This window comes from Metarhizium brunneum, chromosome 1 (assembly GCF_013426205.1).
Source record: "Metarhizium brunneum chromosome 1, complete sequence".
Lineage (NCBI taxonomy): Eukaryota > Fungi > Ascomycota > Sordariomycetes > Hypocreales > Clavicipitaceae > Metarhizium > Metarhizium brunneum.
The window spans coordinates 15,638-35,449 of record NC_089422.1 but is presented as its reverse complement, the minus strand read 5'-3'; the positions used below and the strand labels follow the sequence as shown (position 1 = coordinate 35,449).

Below are 19,812 nucleotides of genomic sequence, written 5' to 3'. Positions count from 1 at the left end.
ACAACCAATCAGCGTAAAGGTTCGAAGATATGTCGCCTGACGAAAAAAGACGAAGCATGCTACCCGGCACTGCGTCATCTAATAACTTCCGCCAGGCCGAGATAGTAAGGTGAACGTGAATTGCCGTACGTACGTACTACCACGGAAGTTTGCTGATCACACAGCCCAAAGTCATAGTCATGAAAGTGATATATTTCGTGTTCCCCTGTCTTTGTCATCAGTTAAAGCTGCACATCGGGAGGCAATCTGGTCAAGACCAACCGTGATTCTGCCGACATTTCAGAATATCATGTCGTTTACAGACCATAGTTCGGCGCTGTCGGATCTTAACTCAGAAGTAACTAATGGTGTTGCATGGGTCTGTCAGATAATAGGCGCCAACAAACATCTGCTTGAGGCGAAGTATACTGCTACACAGCTTATTGGCCCGCCTCTCTCGGTATTACGGTCATTCTTGTCTCAGATAGAACCTCCACAGCGAGCGGTATCCATGAAGGTTAGGAAGCTTCAATCGGCAAATGAGAGTACAATCCCTTCTCTCTGGTCAGCCGCTACGGATGCAGATATTCATGGTGGCAATGCTTGGGATTTTACGTGTATGTGCATACTCAAACTAGCCACAAGAATACTGGAGGATGGTTGGAACCATCGAGGTATTGTTGGGCCCTGTTGGTCACGATGGTTGCTTTGTCTCGGGCTCGGGCAAAGGAGCCCTAGAAGGGGTTTTCAGGGGCTCTGACAAGGTATAAAAGGGGTCAATGTACAGGGCTTCTAATATCGTTCGTACAAAAGTAAAATTCACCTCATGGGATAACTAGCAAAATTTCTCAAGACATCAAGGCAGGCATAACGAAAGACATTGCGTGTGCGCCAAGAGATGCTCTATTTGAAACAATACTTATTGTATCTAGATGCGTTTTATTCATCTTCTAATCCACGCGCCTTACTTTGATATAGTTGATCGCAGACTCGCCAACGTCGCTGGGCTACAACTGTCATCCATAAACCCGCGGATGCTGTGCGCAGAAATTAGTATCAGGTGTGAAACCACAATGATCAAAGGGAATTGTATCAAAGTCCTTTACCTTAGTGGTATTGTCTGAAGCTCATTCGCCACAGCTGTTGACAAGGCGATGTACTTCAAACTGTCTAGACCGTGTTCTTTGAGGCGAGTATCAGACGCAACGTCACATCCCAGAATGTTAGAGGCATGACGAATAAATGATTCAATCATCACCTCCTTGCAGTCGCTGCGACCCGTTGACCCAGGTTGCGACAATCTTGGGGCTGCCAAGGTTTTGCGACGCCAAGTCATGGAAGCAATGTGGTTTGTCTTTTCCTTCCGGTGACTTGGGTCTGGAAATGACAAGAGCAAGTGACTATTAATGCCGCCCCAACCGGCAGCAGAAACGGCGAGAATATCGCCATCCTCTAATACTGTGGGCTCTGTAGCGAATCTAATTGGTAAGTTGCGGTCAATCATGGGATTCGGTTCTGACAGGCCCTTCATGGGAGGCACAGTCCCAGCCTGGATGGACTTGCAGAGTTTAATCAGAGATACTAAGCCGGATGCATGCTGGGTATTGCCAATGTTGCCTTTGGTCGAGCCGACGACAAATGGCGCCTGAGCGCCGCCCGCTTCCTGAACGGCCAAGGTCAAGCCCTCTAATTCGAGGGCGTCTCCTACTGGAGTTCCACTGCCATGGATTCTGACGCACAAGGTGTTAGCTTCACTGCCGGTTATTATTTTGGAGGGGGGGTTTCTGGCCACGCCTTACTCGGCATATCTCAGTCTCTCTGGTGTGATTCCAGCCACAGCCCAAGCCGTCTTGATGACCTCTGCCTGGCCGCGAGGTGATGGAACTTGGTAGCCAGCCTTTTCGCAAGCACCATCGGCTCCAATGCCAGTTCCCAACAGGTTTGCGTAAGCACTCCAAGGTTGTGTATCATAGGTAGCTGCTTTTCTCAGAACTATTGCTACAACAGCGTCTCCTGGAACCGTGCCGTCCGCCCGGCCGTCAAAGGGATTACACTCTCCTCGTGGAGAGAAGATCTGTCCATGCTTGGTCACATATCCGCCACTACTTCCGTGTCAGCATTGAATCAACCGAAGCAACCAGACTGAAACGTGAGCACACTTACTCAAAGAGCTGAACCGAGACACCGCCCACAAGAGCCGTATCGCAACGACCTGAACGAATGGCATCAAAGGCCAGCGACAGTGCCACTGTACTCGAAGCGCAATTCGTTTGCACCGTTACATTCGGGCCACGAAGATCTAGGTGATACGCCGTCCGTGCCGAAATTGACGGCGCAACAAAACCTCTGTTCTCCCGTAGGAAGGAATCGGCGACCACACCCTCTGTATACAGATGGTAGTTCTGAGTTGCAGATCCGATGAATACTCCCGTTCGCCCACTGTCTATGTTGGCAGGGGCAATGCCAGCATCCGCAAAAGCCTCATAGGCGACTTCCAAGAACAACCGTTGTTGCGGATCCATGTCTGTCGCATCTTCCTCGGACAGGTTCCAAAATTCATGATCAAAGTCCTCAACGTCTTGCAGAGCACCCGCTCTATTGACCCAAATGTTGCCTTCCAACGTCTCCTTCTGGACATCGCTGGGAATTACTCCCGAGTAACCATTCACGAGCTTCTCAAAGAATTCATCAACGGAAGCTGCCCCGGGAAATCGGCCAGCCATGCCGACAATGGCAATGTCATTTTCAGGGAGCGGCATCTCCTCCGATAGCGGTGTGAATTTGCCTGAGCTCATGGGAGAGGGAGGCCGGTCTGCGTCACTCGTTCCCTGGGCTCCGCCACCAACCAGTTGAGCCTGTTGCTGGATTGTTGACTGATGAAACAGGTCTAATAGTCGAACGTGCATGGATGGGAACGCGGCCTTCAACTTTTCGTGAAGCTTAGGCACTAGCAGACTATGACCGCCAATGTCAAAGAAATTGACTGTAGGGACGGGAGGTTTTTCAAGGTTCAAGATGTCTTTCCATAATTGGCCAACCATGTTCTCGGCATCCTCCACGCGCGGTTTACGCATGTTTTCCAAATTCTTCCGTGTCATCGCGACAGCTTTTGTCATGGTTGTTTCCGACTTGGTATCCCTGGACAGTTCCTTGCGCTGTGCTTTCACGGCTTTGTGATCCGTTTTGCCACTGACATTCTTTGGCAAGCTCTGCGCCACTATAAACTTGGACGGCACCTTGTAGTTCGGCAGCGATTCCTTCAACTTTGCTTGGAGCGCCGCAACGTCGACGCTGCGCGGTGCTACGAACGCCATGAGCTGCAGACCATCTTCGGACGATTGAACCGAAACCTCTAGCACACCCAAATCCGCATCAATAACTGTCTGTTCGACCTCTTCCGGGGCAATGCGGAACCCGCGCACTTTCATTTCCCGATCAATTCGGCCAAGAACCAATATCTGGCCATTGCTGTCCTTGAGCCCGCGGTCACCAGTCCGATACATGCGAACGCCACTGGCATGCACGGCGAACTGTCTAGCCGTGACATCGGGTAGGTCGCAGTACCCCCGGGAGACTTGTGGTCCAGCTATGCAAATCTCTCCCACCGAGTTTGGCCCTAGTATAGACTTGAAGTTCTCCGAACAAATGTAGATCTCATTTTCGCCAATAGGGAAGCCCGTATACAGTACGTCTGACATATGGTCCGTTTTGTCAATCTTGCCGAGTACCACGGCAACGGCGGTTTCTGTAGGGCCGTATGTGTTGACCAGATTAACTCTTGAGTGCCACTGCTGGAAAATTTCGCGCGAAGGCAACTCTCCTCCCACCGATATTTGCCTTAGCGACGGGAGTTCTCGATGGAGCGGAAGAGTTGACAATGCGGTTGGAGTGATCTCCAAAAACGACACGTTGTTGCGCTCAATAACATCGGCGAGATAGTCTCCGACCAGATGTGCCGGGTGCTGGGCGAAACATAAAGTTGCTCCCGTTCAAAGAGCAGTGGTCCATTCCAAAACTGACGCGTCGAACAAAAAGGATGCCAGCTGAAGAACTCGTGCCCCGTAGCCGCATTCATATGTAGCAGTAGTAGCTGCCTTCACATAAGCAGCCACATTGCCGTGCTCCAGCATGGCGCCTTTGGGTTTTCCGGTTGAGCCAGAAGTATAGATGATGTACGCCAGGTCACTATCTGAGGTGTCATCTTTGGGAAGTTTCAGAGTCGCTTCTTTCTCACCGGGCTCCATTCCCGACTCGTTCTCTGCCTGTTTGTGATTTGCATTTTCCGCGACGAGCTGGTCAGACGTTCCGTCGTCAACGATAAGAGTGGGCTTGCAGCTCGCGATAACGGCCGATTTCTGCGATTCAAGATTGGGGTCGACGTATACAAAAGCACCCCCGGCCTTCAAAACGGCGAGCATCCACTCAATCACGGCAAACCCGCGTTGCAAGCTCAGGATGACTTTGCATTCCTTCCCGACTCCTTTGCGAACCAAACCTGCCGTGGGTTAGAAACGGCATCCCATATTGGTTGACCAATGACTTACTCATCGCTTTCTCCTCAGCCGATTGCTGCAATTCGCCGTATGTCATCTGAATTCCGAGTTCGTCTGACGACAAGGCGATCGAGTCTGGTCTCGATTTCGCATGGGCCTCAAACCATTGATGTATGTGCTTCAGCGGCTGGCCTTTATCCGCCACTGAAGGCTGCAAGGGCACGCGCGGGTAATGGGGAAGCCACGGCATCATTTCATTGAGTGCCGTGTTCTGTGACTTGCTGAACTGGATCAAGTTGGTCATCTTCGATTTCATCTCTGACATGGTCTTATCAGAGAAGACCAGTGGGTTGTAAATCACCTAACAAATATTAGTATGTCTTAGGTAGCGTTTGAAAATCCTGGGCATGTGATTTACCCCAAGTTTAACATGATCCTCGTACTCCAGGAAACAGAAGAACAAGTCCCATGGGCCCTCCACCGGGAAGAGGAGGCATCTCGATTCAGCAAGTTTGGGCGAGTACGTGATGGTGACTTTTGGCGGTTCGTACTCAATGTTCAGATTCCTACAGGTCCGCGCCAACTCGGTAGCAGGGAATAGCTCGGCTTTCTTCACCGCACTAATGTTCTTTCCAACAGCGGAAACTAGACTTTTGAAAGCAGTCTGGGAGGCCTCAGCCCCGAGGCACTCCCAAAGCGGAATCTTTACCGGAAGTGCATTGGCGAATTGTCCAATGCAAGAAGCCATCTCCTTTGGCCGACTACCAAAGGCAACAGAAACCACTTCGTCTTGTCCAAACGGCGGGTGTGTTATGTCTGTCACAAGCAGGCCAATCAATGACACGGCAACTCTAAACCACGAAGTGCTGTAGCAGTTGCTCCATTGTTCAAGTTCCTGGAAAGGTTTTAGACCGGTGAATCCTCGCTCTTGAATGATGTCACTTACAGCCTTGGAAATGGTAAGCCACGAGTCGATTTTGCGGTAGTCTTGGCGTTTGGAACTCTGTGGCAGCGACAGGTCCTTTGGCCAAGAAAGACTGTGCTTGTTGGAAACTTGGGACAGAAGAGTTTGCCGGCTTTTCTCCGAAGCTTCGGATCCGAACCAAGCTTTCTGAATTACCAATCAGCTTCGTTCCTTTTATTTAAAGGAGGCGCGGGAAAAGGACAGGCATTATTCATTACCTCCATATTTTGTCATTGAACTTGCTTCTATTTAATTCTGGCTGACGGCTCTCATACATATAAATACCTGGTAATACGGTCCCTGCGTGTTATTCTCTGTACATGACTCCTACTAACTCAACAATATTAGAAATATTCTCTCTGGGAGGAGCAAGCTTTGTGTCAGTTTGGAAGTTTCCTAGGGGTGGAGTACATGCAGAAAGAGGTGTGCTGTACAGACTGGTTGGAGGATTTTCCAAACGTCTAATGACGAGACTACCTATGGTGGATGAACACGGTGTGAAGAGGCTTGAGGGGGACATGAGACGCGGTAGAAACCGGATTCGCTGTCTCACGGAATATCTGTTGATACATATTGAGATTGGTGGTTACGAATACGTAGATTGGTGAGCTAACACTACAGGCATAGTTATTCGTGACTGGCCTGTAGCATAACGAATAAAATCGCAAATTGCATAAAAACACAATGGAATATTACCCTAACTCATCGCAAAAATCCGCTTTCCTTCCATGCCAGAATGTACTTGTGCAACAGCTCGTCACTCACTGGACGGACAGCTCGCAAGGTCGAGGAGTGTTCTCTAGCATTGTCTTTGGCCATTGTCACTCCACCACAAGACAAGCGCTCCAAGTGATGAAAGAAATCCATAGCCTTAGCGGATGGGTTATCCCAGGGGTCCTCCCCTGGATAAGCACGCACCCTCCGGAGCCGCTCCTGGAAGGGGACAAAATGGCATTCGGGGACTCCCAATGCATCAGCTAGTATGGGCATCATATCTTTCCAATCCCTAGGAGTAGTATTGTCCAAGTGATAGACAGCATGACACGTAGGCGCTTCGTGAAAGAGCAAATCGGCCAATGATTCTGAGGCTACCTCAAGAGGCAACCACGAGAGTGCGCCGTCAACATCTGGCAAAGCCCGAAGGGTCTGAGCAGACTTGAACAAAAAGCTCAGCATCTCCATGTGGTTCCAATAACCCGTTTTATAGAGCCTGACAATTGCCCTAGTCGCACCGTCATAGCACGGAATCAATAGGGATGTTGACCAAGTGTTGCGAGCAGGACGCGTTCGCAGACAACCTTTGCCTCGCCGTACCCGCTCGGAAGAGCACTGTCAAGATTTCACTGCTTCTCACGTACTTAGTCTCGCCATGAACCTTTGGATACATTCCCACAGCCGGCAGAGAGGAGATGAACTGAAACGTAACTTTGAACTCGTCTGAACGGCGAGCTGACACGCCGGCGGCAAGGTCAACGAGATTGCGCATGAGAGCGAATTGCGGTTTATTTTGCTCCAATGAGCGTAGGCCATTTACAGAGAAAGCATTGTGAGCAATATGTGTCACGTTGTTGAGTAGCTGACCGTACTGGCTCTCATCCAGGCCAAATTGCGGCAGCGGCAAGTCTGTTTCGATGACTCTCAGCTTGTCGAGCTCCGCTGCACCTAGTTCGATGCCTTTGGATGCCATTGCGTGTATCTGTTGGTTTAAAGAGTTAGGAGACTGGTTTTGGCCCCTCTGACTAATACTCCGCCGATTCAACCAGCAAATGGTATCAACTGAGGGCAAACCAGCAATGTGCGTTACAAGATGGCTGCCGAGACTTCCAGTTGCACCCGTGACAAGCATGTATGCGCCCGCGCCAGATGCGTCTAAGGTAGGCCCAGTATAGCTGGGAATTGTGAAACGTTGCGTTGTATTCTGAACATAGGCATCTCCTATGAGCTTTCGTTCTTCCTGGTCACCCTTGGAATCATGATGATCTTCTTCCAGCTCGAGGGTAGCCAAAGGCGGTATGTCGTTTAGATCTTGTTCACCGTCACTGGCCAGGGCGATAAGAACTCTTTGCACGTGAATTTCCGGCAGCTTCCCGTCAGTCCAGCGTACACCTTTGAAACGCGAAGCGAGCAGATCCTTCTCCCATCGTTACTCGTTCACAATAGCATGGGTTCTACTGTCATCGAATAGCCACCAACCCTCAAGAATACCCCAGACTACGTCAACCCATTGTAGAGCTCTCATCATCTCAAGGATCATGAGGAATCCGTCAGGTCGCAGGATGCTCCGGATATTGCGTGCCGAGTCCCTCAGAGAGCGAGTAGCGTGCACCGCGTTGCTGGCAATGACTATGTGTTGCGAGCCGAAAAGCTCTGGGACACAGGGGGAGTTTTTAATATTATGAACAGAAAATTTTATAAAGGGATAATCATTGAATCTTTACTTAGCCTGGGCCACCAGAGAAGGTGAGAGGTCGGTGAACGTGTATTCCAAGGGTATTCTCAACTTTGCCAGAACAGGCAGAAGGACCTTTCTTGTGCCACCGCTTCCGGCTCCCATCGCCAAGGTTTTGAGTGTAGAGCGATTCTGCGAAGAGAGATTCTATTTTGCGGCTATACGGGTGAGGAAATCAGCCATTAGCTCAAAGTAAAGCTTGTTGAATGGCAGCTCGCCGTAAAAATTTGCCACGAATTCACGGTTCGTCGCATCACCAAAGATGAGCTGCGGGTCATCCGCCTTTCCTGACAGAACATCCGCCATCCTCGAGCCAACATTGTAGGCAATCTGGTGAGAGGACTCATTGTCAGAATGGCGTCGCATAAGATCCCGCAGAATCGTATCTGCGGATTGAGAAGGCAGCGGGATAGCAGTTCGCGTGATGACATCCCCGTCGATATTAATAATTCTGGTCTCTTCGAGCATATTGTGCAGGTACTGATGGAAGCGCTGATGGCGCTTAACAAAAGGGACGGGCTGTAGGACTTCTCCAGGCTTGGCAGCCGCAAGTCGCACCCAAGCTGCTTGAAAGCCGCACTTGTCAGCTCCCTACATAATCTGGTTTGCTTTGGAGACACCGCGTCAAGGTAGCCAGCGCAGCCATAAGTCTTCAGAAACTGGTTGGTTTTAGCGCTTGATTCAGGGAAAGCTTCAAGAGTGGCAGAGGAAGGGCGGTCGACATCGTCATCTGATGGGCCGCAAGATTATTCGGATTCGGCGTCACGGCTTCCGAATCTGGGGTAGATGGTGACCCTCTGTTACTAGATGAAAAAGTATTCATGTCCGAGGGCAATGTACTCATAGACTCGTAACAGTCAAAAGAAGTATCGTCACTTAGGGTAGACTGCAAAAGTTTGAGAATGCCTGGTACATCCACGATACTAAGCAACTCGGACTGCTCCACAGTAACATGGAAGGTAGTCTCGATTTCTCGGGCCATCTCCATCCCCATGAGAGAGTCTATCCCAATGTCGGCCAATAAATTGGTTTCTTTTATCTCATCTGGCTCAAGTCCATAAATATCTGCTAAAACTGGTCGGAGCCTAAGCCACAGCTCCGCCTTGATGTCCTTCTTGGGAGCTGGCGCTGGAGCTGGCTTCGTGGCACCTTGCTGAGGCTGTCGAACCTCAGAAGCATATGACTCGTATAGCACGGACATTTGTTCCGTTGCAGTTGGTGCCGGTACGAACTGTGTACCTAGAGGGACATATTCATTTGCTATTGGCACAGTTGTTGCTGGGCTTGGAGAGGCCGACAGAAGTTGATCCCCGCGGAGAAAGTCAGTAAGTACATTACCTAAATAGCGTCTTGAATATTTCTACTTACAGCGACACTGGAGCATATCTAATCCCAAGAATAACCTCCTTCAAGAACCCGGAAGTCGCGCCAAAGACAAAAATATCCGTTGTGAGAGACTCATCCAGGTTATTACGCTTATGCTGGGCTAGAACGTGCCACTCGATTTCGGGATCGTCGGCATAGAAGCCTTGGTTAAACTTCCTGAGCACTTCTGATGACTTGGACCACTGTTCGAATCCCTTAGCCATGTAAATACTGTTCTTTGTGTTAGGTAAACTGCGCGCCATGCAATTCGCCCATATACTACCCACTTGGGTGAAGACCTCCCATGTGACAAGGGCTCAATAGAGCGCTTAGAGCAAAAGAGCTCAATTCAATAATAATCTTGAAGGGTTTTTAAGGTCTTAAGTTGCTACAAGAGAGGAAGAGAAGGGTAATCGCCTTATATACATAAAAGGAACGACTAGGCTTAGAGCTCTAGCCCGGGTGCGTGTTTAAGCTGTGTAACTAATAAGCCCTGTATCGGTGAAGCCCCTTTGTTGGGTCTCACGAACTGTTGGGCCTTTTCCGTGTAACACCCCAAGAGCGAAGTCAACGAAGGAATTGCCTGACCGCCTTCTTACTATTCTCCCAGTAGATTCATTGGATCTACCAACAAGTCTCTGCATGCCGCGCAACTTATGCCCGTATTGGACGCCACCGGAGGAAACATTATAGATGTTCTGTCCCTAAATCACCTCATCGGAGCGCCCGCTGCTTTCTAGAACCTGTAAGCATCTGTCGTGCGTTATTATTGTAGAGTTGGAACCTGCCTCTAACCAGATAGACTGCGGATACTGTTCAGCAATCCTTTTAACAGCATGGTGGAAGTAAACTGGCTCTCTCATATGATACACAACGTAGGCAGCTGACAGCTTATTATCCTCGCGTGTTCGAGCTGCCCTCTCAAGGGGAATCTGGGGCAACGCAAACGTAATTTTTCGACCAAGCGCCTCCAAATTCAGCTTTAACCGATCAACAAGCACAGAATGGAAAGCTTTGATCACGTTTAACCTTTTGTGCTTCAAGGTATGCTGATCTGATTTGTATCGCTCTTGTTCGAAATTATCCGCTACACTGCATCAATTGCAGTTGAAGAACCAGCTACGGTAAAGCTTCTCAGACCGTTGAAGCAAGCGATTGTCGCTCTGCCTGCGCTTTCAGCCCCAGGCACGGACAGAAACGCATTTGCAGTAGTCAGGAGACTTTCTAGTTCCTCCAAGTCGGCTTCAACGGCCAGCATTGAAGCTTTTTCGGCGCCCCAAACCTCTTTGATGATCTTGGATCTGCCGACGACCAGGCATAATATATCTTGCAAGCTCAATACGCCAGAAATACAGAGCGCAGTGAGTTCTCCAAACGAATGGCCAATTAATTTCACCTGAACAAGACCATAATTGATCCAGCTCATTGCACATGAATACTGAATGGAGAACAGAAGTGGTTGAAGGACAGAGGGATCATCGATAGTCTCGCTTTGGAAGATGAGAGGATAAATGCTCCCTAAACCAATTGACTTGCAGATCGTGTCGCACTGATCAATATGGCGACGCAAAACCGTCGATTTCGAAAAAAAGTTGGTAATTGAGCCCGACAAAGGTCGAAGCTTGACCACCGAAACATAAAACCACTGGTGGTTGAGAACAGTTTACCGGAAATGTGTCGATAGAAGGCAGCTTCTGGTCAAGCCCAGAGATGGATTTAACGCTAAAAACAAACCTTCGACCAAGGGACTAATTGGACTGTCGATTTATGTTGAATGTTAGGTCTTTAATTTTGAGGTTGTTTTGAGTATGTGATTGAGATTTGACGAACTGACGGAGCCTCTGTGCGTAGGCCATGATGGCTTTCTCGTCAAGCCCCGAGATAAAATCGGGACCTTATTTTGAGAATCAACGTCATCTTCAGAGAGTAATACCTCTGTTTCGCTATCAACGACTGCTGATGGGCGCCGTGGCTGTGTTGGACTTTGCTTGATGATCATGGATGCATTCGAGCCGGCAGCCCCGTAGTTATTGATAAGGGCGGCCTTGAATTCTTGCTTCCAGGGAACTGGAGTCTTGGTGATTTGCAAATTATCCGAGGACGAAAATTTGATGGAGGGGCTCATGGAATCGAAACTGGCTTGTGGCGGGACACAGCATTATTGCATCATCAGGAGAATCTTAATGAGTGCGACGAGTCCAGAAGCACCTTCAGTATGGCCGATGAGCCCTTTCACCGATCCTATCTGCAAGGCATTTTGTCCCGCACGGATAGACCCTCCGAATACCTGGCGGATGCTGTCGTACTCAACAGGGTCCCCAACTGGGGTTCCAGTTCCATGGGCTTCAACGACCGATATGTCTTTGGCATCTAAACCCAATTTTTGAATGGCAGTCCGGAACACACTCGTAAGCGATGGCAAATTCGGTACAAATATGGGTGTCATGTTCTGGTTCTGATTAATTGCAATGGCCGAGATAACACCAATAACCTGATCACCGTCGGAAATCGCATAAGTTGACTTTTTTAGAAACACGGCACCAATAGCTTCCCCTGGGCAGTAACCGTGGGCTTTTAAGTCAAACGGCTTGCATTATCCAGTGGCGCTTAGGAATGAACCTGCAGTAAGATTTTGGAAGAACATCGGCGTGCTATAAAAGTTCGTCCCACCAGCAAGGGCCGCAGAGCATTCTCGGCTTAAGATGGCCTTATATGCCAGGTCAATGGCAACAGTAGATGTTGAGCAAACCGTGTCAACTGTCATTGCAGGAGCCGTCCAGCCAAAGAAATGTCTTACCTTGCCAGCAATGTAGCTTCGCACGCCCGTTGGGAACCGTTTGCAGTAGGAAAGGAACCCTTCTAGTTCGGTCTTGTAAAGTTGACCCGAGTGAAATCGTCCATGAACCTCCGTTTCATTGGTTGTAATACCCATAGTTTGAAGGTGACTTTTCAAAGCAGCCACTGTGGGAGTGGATGTTGTTATGGTAACCCTGCTCTCGTCGTATAAGACAGAGATATATGCCCTTCATGTCAAAATACGTTAGAAGCAGCTCAGGGAGTCTTGGATGATGGAATTTCCGTGTCGAGTTGCATACCTCGGGACAGTTTTTCAGTGCCTTCCTCGGATCGGACAATAACTGACCACCTCCCCAAAACGCTATCAGTGAAATTGACGGCCCGAATGCATCAATTGCATCGTGTGCGGCGGATAATGCCCCCAGTACAAAGGCCTCGCGAACTACCGCTGCGGCATTGTGACAAATTTGAGCCCAGGACGAGCTAGATGATACCACCAATGCGCTGAATGTGCCGAGACAGCAGCCCACTGTTTCTGTATTTAACGCAGCAGGTACTTCGAAGCCTTCGCCACCTCTGAGCCCGGATTATGATACGGAGTCAATGTATTGGAGATATTCGACAAGCTGCGCGATGACGACAAGGGGTCCGAGAATGGCATTGGGTAGATTGGCGACGCTCGAATTAGGTGGGAGAGAGCCCGTTCGCAAACAATCTGCCAATATCTGAGCATGGCTAACGCTTGAAGTGTCATTTAATTTTGAAATGACTTCACATATAGACGCCCAATGACTCTCGATATCCCTGATGGCGTTAACAGCCCACTGGGTTGCAGAGTCTGTGCTGATGAAGGACAAGATGTTGGCAAAATAAGTCTCATTCAAGGACATGGCCCCTGGCCCGAACATAAGAAGAGTCCTTGAGATGGCCATGACTGTACAAGATGGCAACGATCGCCGAATGTGATGTGGTAATGTTGATTACCACAAGCCTTGAGGTGAACGGATGTCTTCACAGGTTGTCACCAAAAGGCAAATTCTTGCGGATTATACACAAGCTTTTAGGATCTGACTAGATTCAAACTCATTACTCATCTAGTCGCAATATGCAGAAACGCTGTGCCCCGTCTTCGTCTCCAGAAAGGCACTTGGTACCTCCTGGATACGGACATGGTCACCAAGTTACAATCCGGAGTTGAGATACTGCGATACAGGCTATGCACTGCCGTCTTGAAGATGTATTCGGAGTCTGCCAATATCCAAGGCGGACTTTTTGAACCGCCAGCCTTCTAACTTACTCCTTTAGGTACGCGACTAAACTAAGAACGGAGTTGACTCCGGGCTTACGTCTACATTTCGCCGCTCTCCGCCAAAGTCCTTTTTCCCTTCACAGGCTATCACCGTTGTGCGTGAATTGCACTGGGCTCAGAACAATTCCGGTCAATGCCGCTCGTACACTTTCGAAAGGTATACGGGGTCTACCGACAGATCCACAGCTAGGTGTTTGTCACGGCAGACACGCGCCATTCAGAATGATCCGACCGAGTACCACGATACTGGACTTGGGAGCCGCCGAAGCCCTGCAGCTATCTAAGACGCAATGACCAGTGTTTCCTTCTTCTGTTCTATTGGCCATTCTTCCCAGACGCAAGCACATATTGCCCTTCAACATGCTGTTTGTCGACCACCCTCAACGATCGAAGATGGGAAGCCTTAGCCACGACAATCAATCTGGCTTTGCGAGTGGGCCTATTGCGATAATTGGCATGAGCTCCAAATTCGCAGGAGATGCAACAGATGCTGAAAAGCTCTGGAAGATGCTAGTGGAGGGGAGAAGCGGATGGACAGACTTCCCAGCTTCTAGATTCAGATCCGACGGAGTCTACCACCCGAAAACCGGGAGACTGAACTCAGTAAGTCTTGCGAGCTGCCGATGTTTCCCGGAATCGAGTTCAAATGATATATGAAATTATAACGTTTGGGAAACGGTGGCAAGGGAAATCGTCCCAGTTATCTAACAAACGAGGATAGTGGAGCTTCCTGAGATACTATAACTTAAATTAACTGCTCATTACCAGAAATAGCTAAAACTAGTTACTTTTTAAGACAGCTCTTTTTTTATATATTTTCCGCTATAAATAAATTGGGTAGAATAACTTAGCTAGCACCAGTAACCTAGTCCACCCCAACCCCAACCCTCCAGGTACGCTTCTTAACGTCTGTTGTCTAAGCTGCGACTGCCTATTATCGCCTCGCTATAGGCAGCGCTAAAAGAATATCGCTACTTATAGTCACTCAATTCGAATGCCTAATTGAGCGTCATTGTCTCCCATAATGGGATACATCAGGGTTTTTATAAGCTAGATAGCCCATACGTAAGCTATATACAATTGCAGTAATTAGAATCAATAGGAATATTTTATAGTACTTACCCATTCTTCAAGGCCGGCTTCGTTGTCCCTCAATGCAGCATACTTGCTATCAAGAGTCTCTTTAAAACATGTTAGCACATCAGTCGATCCTTTCCCGCATACAATGTGCAGGAGAGGGACAAGAGCAAACGAACCAGCTGTACGGTGCAGTACCTGATCTACAGCAGCATCTCCAGCCAAAGAATCGAGAAATTTAGTCGATTCTTTATCGTCGCCGACCTGGCTCACGAGAAACTTGACAGCTATATTGGCATTGGGTCATGTTAGCCTCTGGTCGGATCATGTGGAATGTACATGCAGGAGTTGAGGAAAAAATGGACAGTATCCTGGGGCAAACATTACTTACACTCGGGAGGATATTGATAGCTATCCAGCCACTTCAAACACGTGATGATGGAGTTCTTAAAAACATCCACGTTTTCCGGATCCGGACAGCCGTCTGTGACGGTAATAATGAGAAATGGGCGGCTCAGCTTAGTCTTGGACTTGAGTTTTTCATAGATTAAAGGATCCAAAACTTTGTCATGCAGGCTTCCACCGATGTTCGTGCCACCCTGGCCCTCCGTAGGCATCTTTTGATCAAACTGCTGCTGCTGGGTGAGGTTGTCGCCTCCATTATTGCTGTTGATGAAGCGAAGATGAGCGCCCGTGCCATCGGGCACGAGCCGCGTTGCAATGGAAGCCATGCGCTTGACGAGGGCTCGTTGAGCGTCCATGCGAATCCCTTTATCCGTGGCGGAATTCGCCCCGAACATAGAGCCGCTGTCGTCTGTGGTGGTGTTAGAGCCATGGCTTTGGAGACATGCAGAGGAGGAAACAAGAAGAACATACCACAGTAGAACACGGGCTGGTATAGCGCCAGTCTCGTCAAAGCTCTGAGATCACCTGGTTTCCCTGTCTTGTTCCGGGGGTCGTTCTTCAGTTCGATGGCCCGCTCAGCCACTTGTGTCAGATAATTGTCGTCATCGGGGAAGAATTGGCCTAGATTGCTGCTCTTGACGTAGTCTCCGAGGTCGAACAGGAATTCGTCGACGGTCTGTGGATGTTGAATTTCCTAGAAAAGAGAGCTAGCATCGATACACTCAAGCCGTACGCGCCGTGCGCGCCGCACAAGTGGCAAGCTTACCTTGGCAATATCCGGATCAGGCTGCAAAGATCCAATGTGATACAGCTTGGACACGGTGCCTCGGGCGACGCCTTTCAAGGAACCGCTATCGACGTAGGCCAGAACGAAAAGCACAAGGCTCACCAGCATATTGACAAGCTCGGGCACCCATTTCTTCTCGCCGGGTGCAAGCACAGCTCTCTGGATTTCCAAACTGTCAGATTCTGTGGCATATTGCCTGGCTGTCTTACCCGTGGCATCTTTTGCTTCTAAGCTGGCACCGTGTTGGATCAACAGCTTCACAGCGTCTGCGTCCTGCTGCTTAATGGCACGGATGAGGCAGTTTTTGCCCGTGGACAGCCCTTCTATTTCGGCCGGGCTAGTCTTGGGAATGAGCTCCTTTATGATGTTGTGTCGGTTAGTTCCGCCGGAGAGGGCTTCATAGAGTGGAATAGAACCGTTTCGGTTCCTTGCATTCGCAGAAGCGCCCCCCGTCTTGATCAGAAGCTTGACTACACTTAGTCGGCCATTCCTGGCCGCATAACTGAGAGGTGTGAAACCGTTGTCGTCCTGGTCGTCAACTCTGCCTCCTTCAGCTAGAAATTTCTTCAGAACGCTTTCAGTAAGGGTTCCATCACCTGCCATAGTATGGATAGAAGTCGCCATGGTGACTGCTGCTGGCAAAGGGAATAAACGATACGGCTGAAGTTGGGAAAATTTGTCGCGGTAAAGTTGTCAAAGAAATTCCAGCGTGTTTTGGATGTGTTCTCGACAGCTTTGCAGCGTCTTTATTTATACTTGAGCGTTTTGTCTCACTCATAGGTAGTCGACCAGCCAAGCCGAATCATGTCACCTACGTCTCCGCGAGGCGGAAAAGCCCGGATATGCCATATTTCTGACGTTACTTTGAGTAACCCTCCTGCCAGTGTTTGTGACATGGCATGCGCGGGGATGCATGAAAGAAAAGGGTGTGCTGACAAGGTTGTATTCCGACTGTCCAGACGGCAGAGCGCACAGCAGCCCAACGAACGAGTCATTCATCGGCACAGGAGTGACTCGAGATATCCTGGCTCAGGGAAACAATCGGGAAAGTCATGTCCTCTTTCTCCTCAATCCGCTCGTCGGTTGTGACGTGCGTTGAGCCAAAAGCTGATGAACCGTTGAGCAACTCGGACTGAGCGCGTATGGCCTTCGATGAGAGCGACTACAACATGTCCCAGCAGATATACGAGTAGCATACGCTTATTCTGCGCATAAACAATCACGCACTCAAGTCATCAGCCTAGATGATGCCACGGTGTCTTGATACGAGTGTCAATTTAGATTTAGATGTAGCTAATCAAAGTCCTCCGAAAGAATGTAAATGGTCAGTGGTGGTTTTTGCATCCAGCAATGGATAACAGGCCTCAAAGGCACACGAACTTGAGCCTAGGCCCAGGCTGGTCGCCTCGCTCCCCAAACAGAAATAGGCGCGTAGCCCGAGTTGTTAATCCAGTTGATGTTGATAGTAGTGTTACCACGGAGGCGACCCATCAGTCCAAAGCGCGCGCGAATAAATCTTCCACACTCGGCCTTGGTGATGGGCGTGAACTCTCCCTTGGTCACCTGGCCCAAGCAAGAGCGTCCTTGATGCTGGTCGATGTGCAGAATCTTGTTCTGCACCTGTGCAAAGGCCTCGATTGTTCCGCGCTCCTCGTTCTCATAGACAACCAAATTCATCATGTGTGCATTGTCCGACGAGTCATCCAGAATCTTGTCTATTTTCCCACAAACCCCGTGTCAGTGTACATGTACAGAGCTGCTCTACCTGGGCAAGTAGATGTGAGGAGAAGGAAGAGTGATTACCTTCCCACTTGTCAGCCTCGAGACGCCTCGAGAAGATGTGCACTTTCTTCTCAATGTCAACAAAGGACACAATGACGGACTCCTGGGTTGAAAAGGCCGAAATTGGCGTTCCACGCTGGGCCTGGCAGGGGAGGCAGAAGGGGGCCAGCCAGTGCTCCTTTTTGCGGTCGAACGCGATGCCATGTACCTGCCCCTTGATGGTCTGATAGAAGACGATGGTGACCTCGGGAACGGTCACGACGGATAAGCGAGTGTCAGGGCACAGGTCAGTCAGATGGGGAATTTCGATCTTCGCTTCCACCCACTCCTTCTCGCGGTGGTTGAACTCCCTGGCGCAGAGCGACGCGTTGCTGCCGAGATAGAGCATGAATGCCTACAGAAAGGGGGGTGTAGCAAGTTAGCGTTATAACACGGAACGATGCAAAATGACGAATCTTATCTCATTATCTCACGCTGGATTCCAACATCATGTAGACTGCCGAAGAGTTATGCTTGGCGTCGTTGGTCACGCATCGTTGAGACAGAAGCTCTTCATTGTCGTAGATGTTCTCTATGAGTCTATCTCCCTCAAGCGAGAGAAGACACAGTTGGCCGTCTTCTGTCACGTTCGAATTGACGGATTGCAAGGTGCGAACAATGTTGCCCACGTTTGCGAGGTTGCTCATGATGACGGAAGTTGAGTTGGAAGTTTTGGACAAGTTTTGGAGTTAGCTGTTGAAGAGGATTGCTTGCTCCGATGGAAGAATAAAGCTGCGAGTGACGAGAAGGACATTATGACAGAAGAATTTTGCCTCTGTTTTATACCTCGATTCTTCTCCTGACCTTGATTCTTCTTCTGAATCCGCGACAACACACAAACTAAGCGATTGTGACAAGAATTTGCGACACCACCGGCGCCGTCGCAACGAGGGTTACGACACATGTCTGAATTTCGGACCAAGCAGTACGCTCTGTTCATGCCTTTCTGTAGGTTGGGTGGATTTCTTTTCCTGTGAACGGCATCACGGCGATGGCCGGCATGTCGAGATGACGGATTGCTTACCAAAATGTGGAGGGATGTGTCAACTGGTGTTTCACAGCGTCCCAGAAGTTGCATTTATTCATTCAGCCGACGTCAGTCAACCACTGCATGGAAAATATTGGCTCCCGCAGACATCAAGGGAGATGCTAGCAATCTTGGCGGGCGCCGGGAAATTTTCAATGATCAGGCGGCCATGCATGTTACCCTCCTGCAGTCGTGACTCGTGGCTGTCCGCCGCTGTTCCCGTAACGTAATGTATGGCGAGGGCAATCGTGAAGAAAATTGCTGCGGCCAGTGATGTGTTGCATGTTGCAGTGCAACCTGTGTGGTTTTGTATGGCATTAATGTGCGTCGGTATATCAAGGCTCAAAATATATTGGAGAACCTATACAAATAAACAGCTATCTCGATATTATACGAAGTCGCAACTAGCGAGCGGTGCCGCGATATCCTCGTTGCGCGATACATGATACGAAATTTCTCTTCTCCGACATCATCACAGAATATACCAAGTTACCGTGTATAATGGACAATCCGCCCGTGGTAAAAACGGAAATCCCTTTTCCTTTCCGGCATCCAAAGCGGGTAATCCTCTCATTGCCTACATTGGTGTCAATATTGATAAAGTCCTGCATCCAAAATTTGTTACACTACATGGCAAACAGACTGACACGAGTCATGCCAGAGCTTCCTCTTGAACGAGGAACCTACTCGATTAACCATTTTGAGGGCATCACGTGTAGATTGAGGGAATTATTTGCAGAGACTATACAGCCTAGTGTGCGTCAGCGAGATTGTATCACAAAGAATAATACTCGGAGGAGAGTTCTAATAGAGAGTTCTAGATAAGAGGCGCCATGGATCCTCGGCATGTGCGCGCTCCCCCGTTTTCTTCAAAGTCAACGCCCAATACCTGGTTTGATTATCTACCATGCCCTACTAGATTTTATCCCCCACGTTTTCACGGAACTGGAATCATCGCAAAGAAAGCTTGACAGCTGTTTTCGTGTCCTTTGGTTGAACGAGTTTTCGAAAAAAAATCATGGTTAACCCAACTGCTATTCGCCTTGGTCGAAGGCGGCCAAGGGAAGAAGAAGTACGATTTGGCTTGGATGATCTACATAGCAGTTTTATGAGTCAAGCTATTGTAGCACTCAAATTTGAAAGAAATGGTGAGGGTAAGAGCAACATATTTCGTTCTCCTTGTCTCTTCCCCCCCTCTTTGTCTCTTTATTTCTTTCTATATTATCATCATTATTATCGTCATCATCGTTATCATCACTGTTTTTTCCTTTATATACACGTCAAGCATTAGTTTCCTTCTCGTCTGGACTAATGTTGTTTTGGTGACCGCTGCGGTAGAG

General features: G+C 49.1%; 4 protein-coding genes across 4 annotated transcripts; all 4 read right to left on the bottom strand.

Moving 5' to 3' along the window:
* Nucleotides 1-943: 943 nt before the first annotated feature.
* On the bottom strand, nt 944-9,474 carry TAS1 (Hybrid PKS-NRPS synthetase TAS1; the record flags this gene model as incomplete). The annotated part of the gene is made up of 13 exons (XM_066129474.1): nt 944-1,016; nt 1,086-1,709; nt 1,779-2,081; nt 2,143-3,941; nt 3,996-4,474; nt 4,524-4,833; nt 4,891-5,583; nt 6,202-6,658; nt 6,795-7,496; nt 7,584-7,803; nt 8,050-8,451; nt 8,726-9,168; nt 9,254-9,474. The coding sequence occupies 13 exons, from the start codon at nt 9,472-9,474 to the stop codon at nt 944-946; spliced, it is 6,726 nt and encodes a 2,241-aa protein (XP_065985850.1).
* A 1,934-nt stretch (nt 9,475-11,408) lies between these two features.
* Nucleotides 11,409-12,182, bottom strand: sor2 (Non-reducing polyketide synthase; the record flags this gene model as incomplete). The annotated part of the gene is made up of 2 exons (XM_066129473.1): nt 11,409-11,803; nt 11,870-12,182. 2 exons carry the CDS (start codon nt 12,180-12,182, stop codon nt 11,409-11,411), a joined length of 708 nt encoding a protein of 235 aa, XP_065985592.1.
* A 2,154-nt stretch (nt 12,183-14,336) lies between these two features.
* Nucleotides 14,337-16,248, bottom strand: G6M90_00g000040 (uncharacterized protein; the record flags this gene model as incomplete). Its single annotated transcript, XM_066129472.1, has 6 exons — nt 14,337-14,405; nt 14,478-14,536; nt 14,612-14,719; nt 14,824-15,246; nt 15,309-15,531; nt 15,604-16,248. 6 exons carry the CDS (start codon nt 16,246-16,248, stop codon nt 14,337-14,339), a joined length of 1,527 nt encoding a protein of 508 aa, XP_065985660.1.
* Nucleotides 16,249-17,010: 762 nt separating this feature from the next.
* On the bottom strand, nt 17,011-18,092 carry G6M90_00g000030 (uncharacterized protein; the record flags this gene model as incomplete). The annotated part of the gene is made up of 3 exons (XM_014687573.1): nt 17,011-17,339; nt 17,428-17,800; nt 17,880-18,092. 3 exons carry the CDS (start codon nt 18,090-18,092, stop codon nt 17,011-17,013), a joined length of 915 nt encoding a protein of 304 aa, XP_014543059.1.
* Between the last annotated feature and the right edge of the window lie 1,720 nt (nt 18,093-19,812).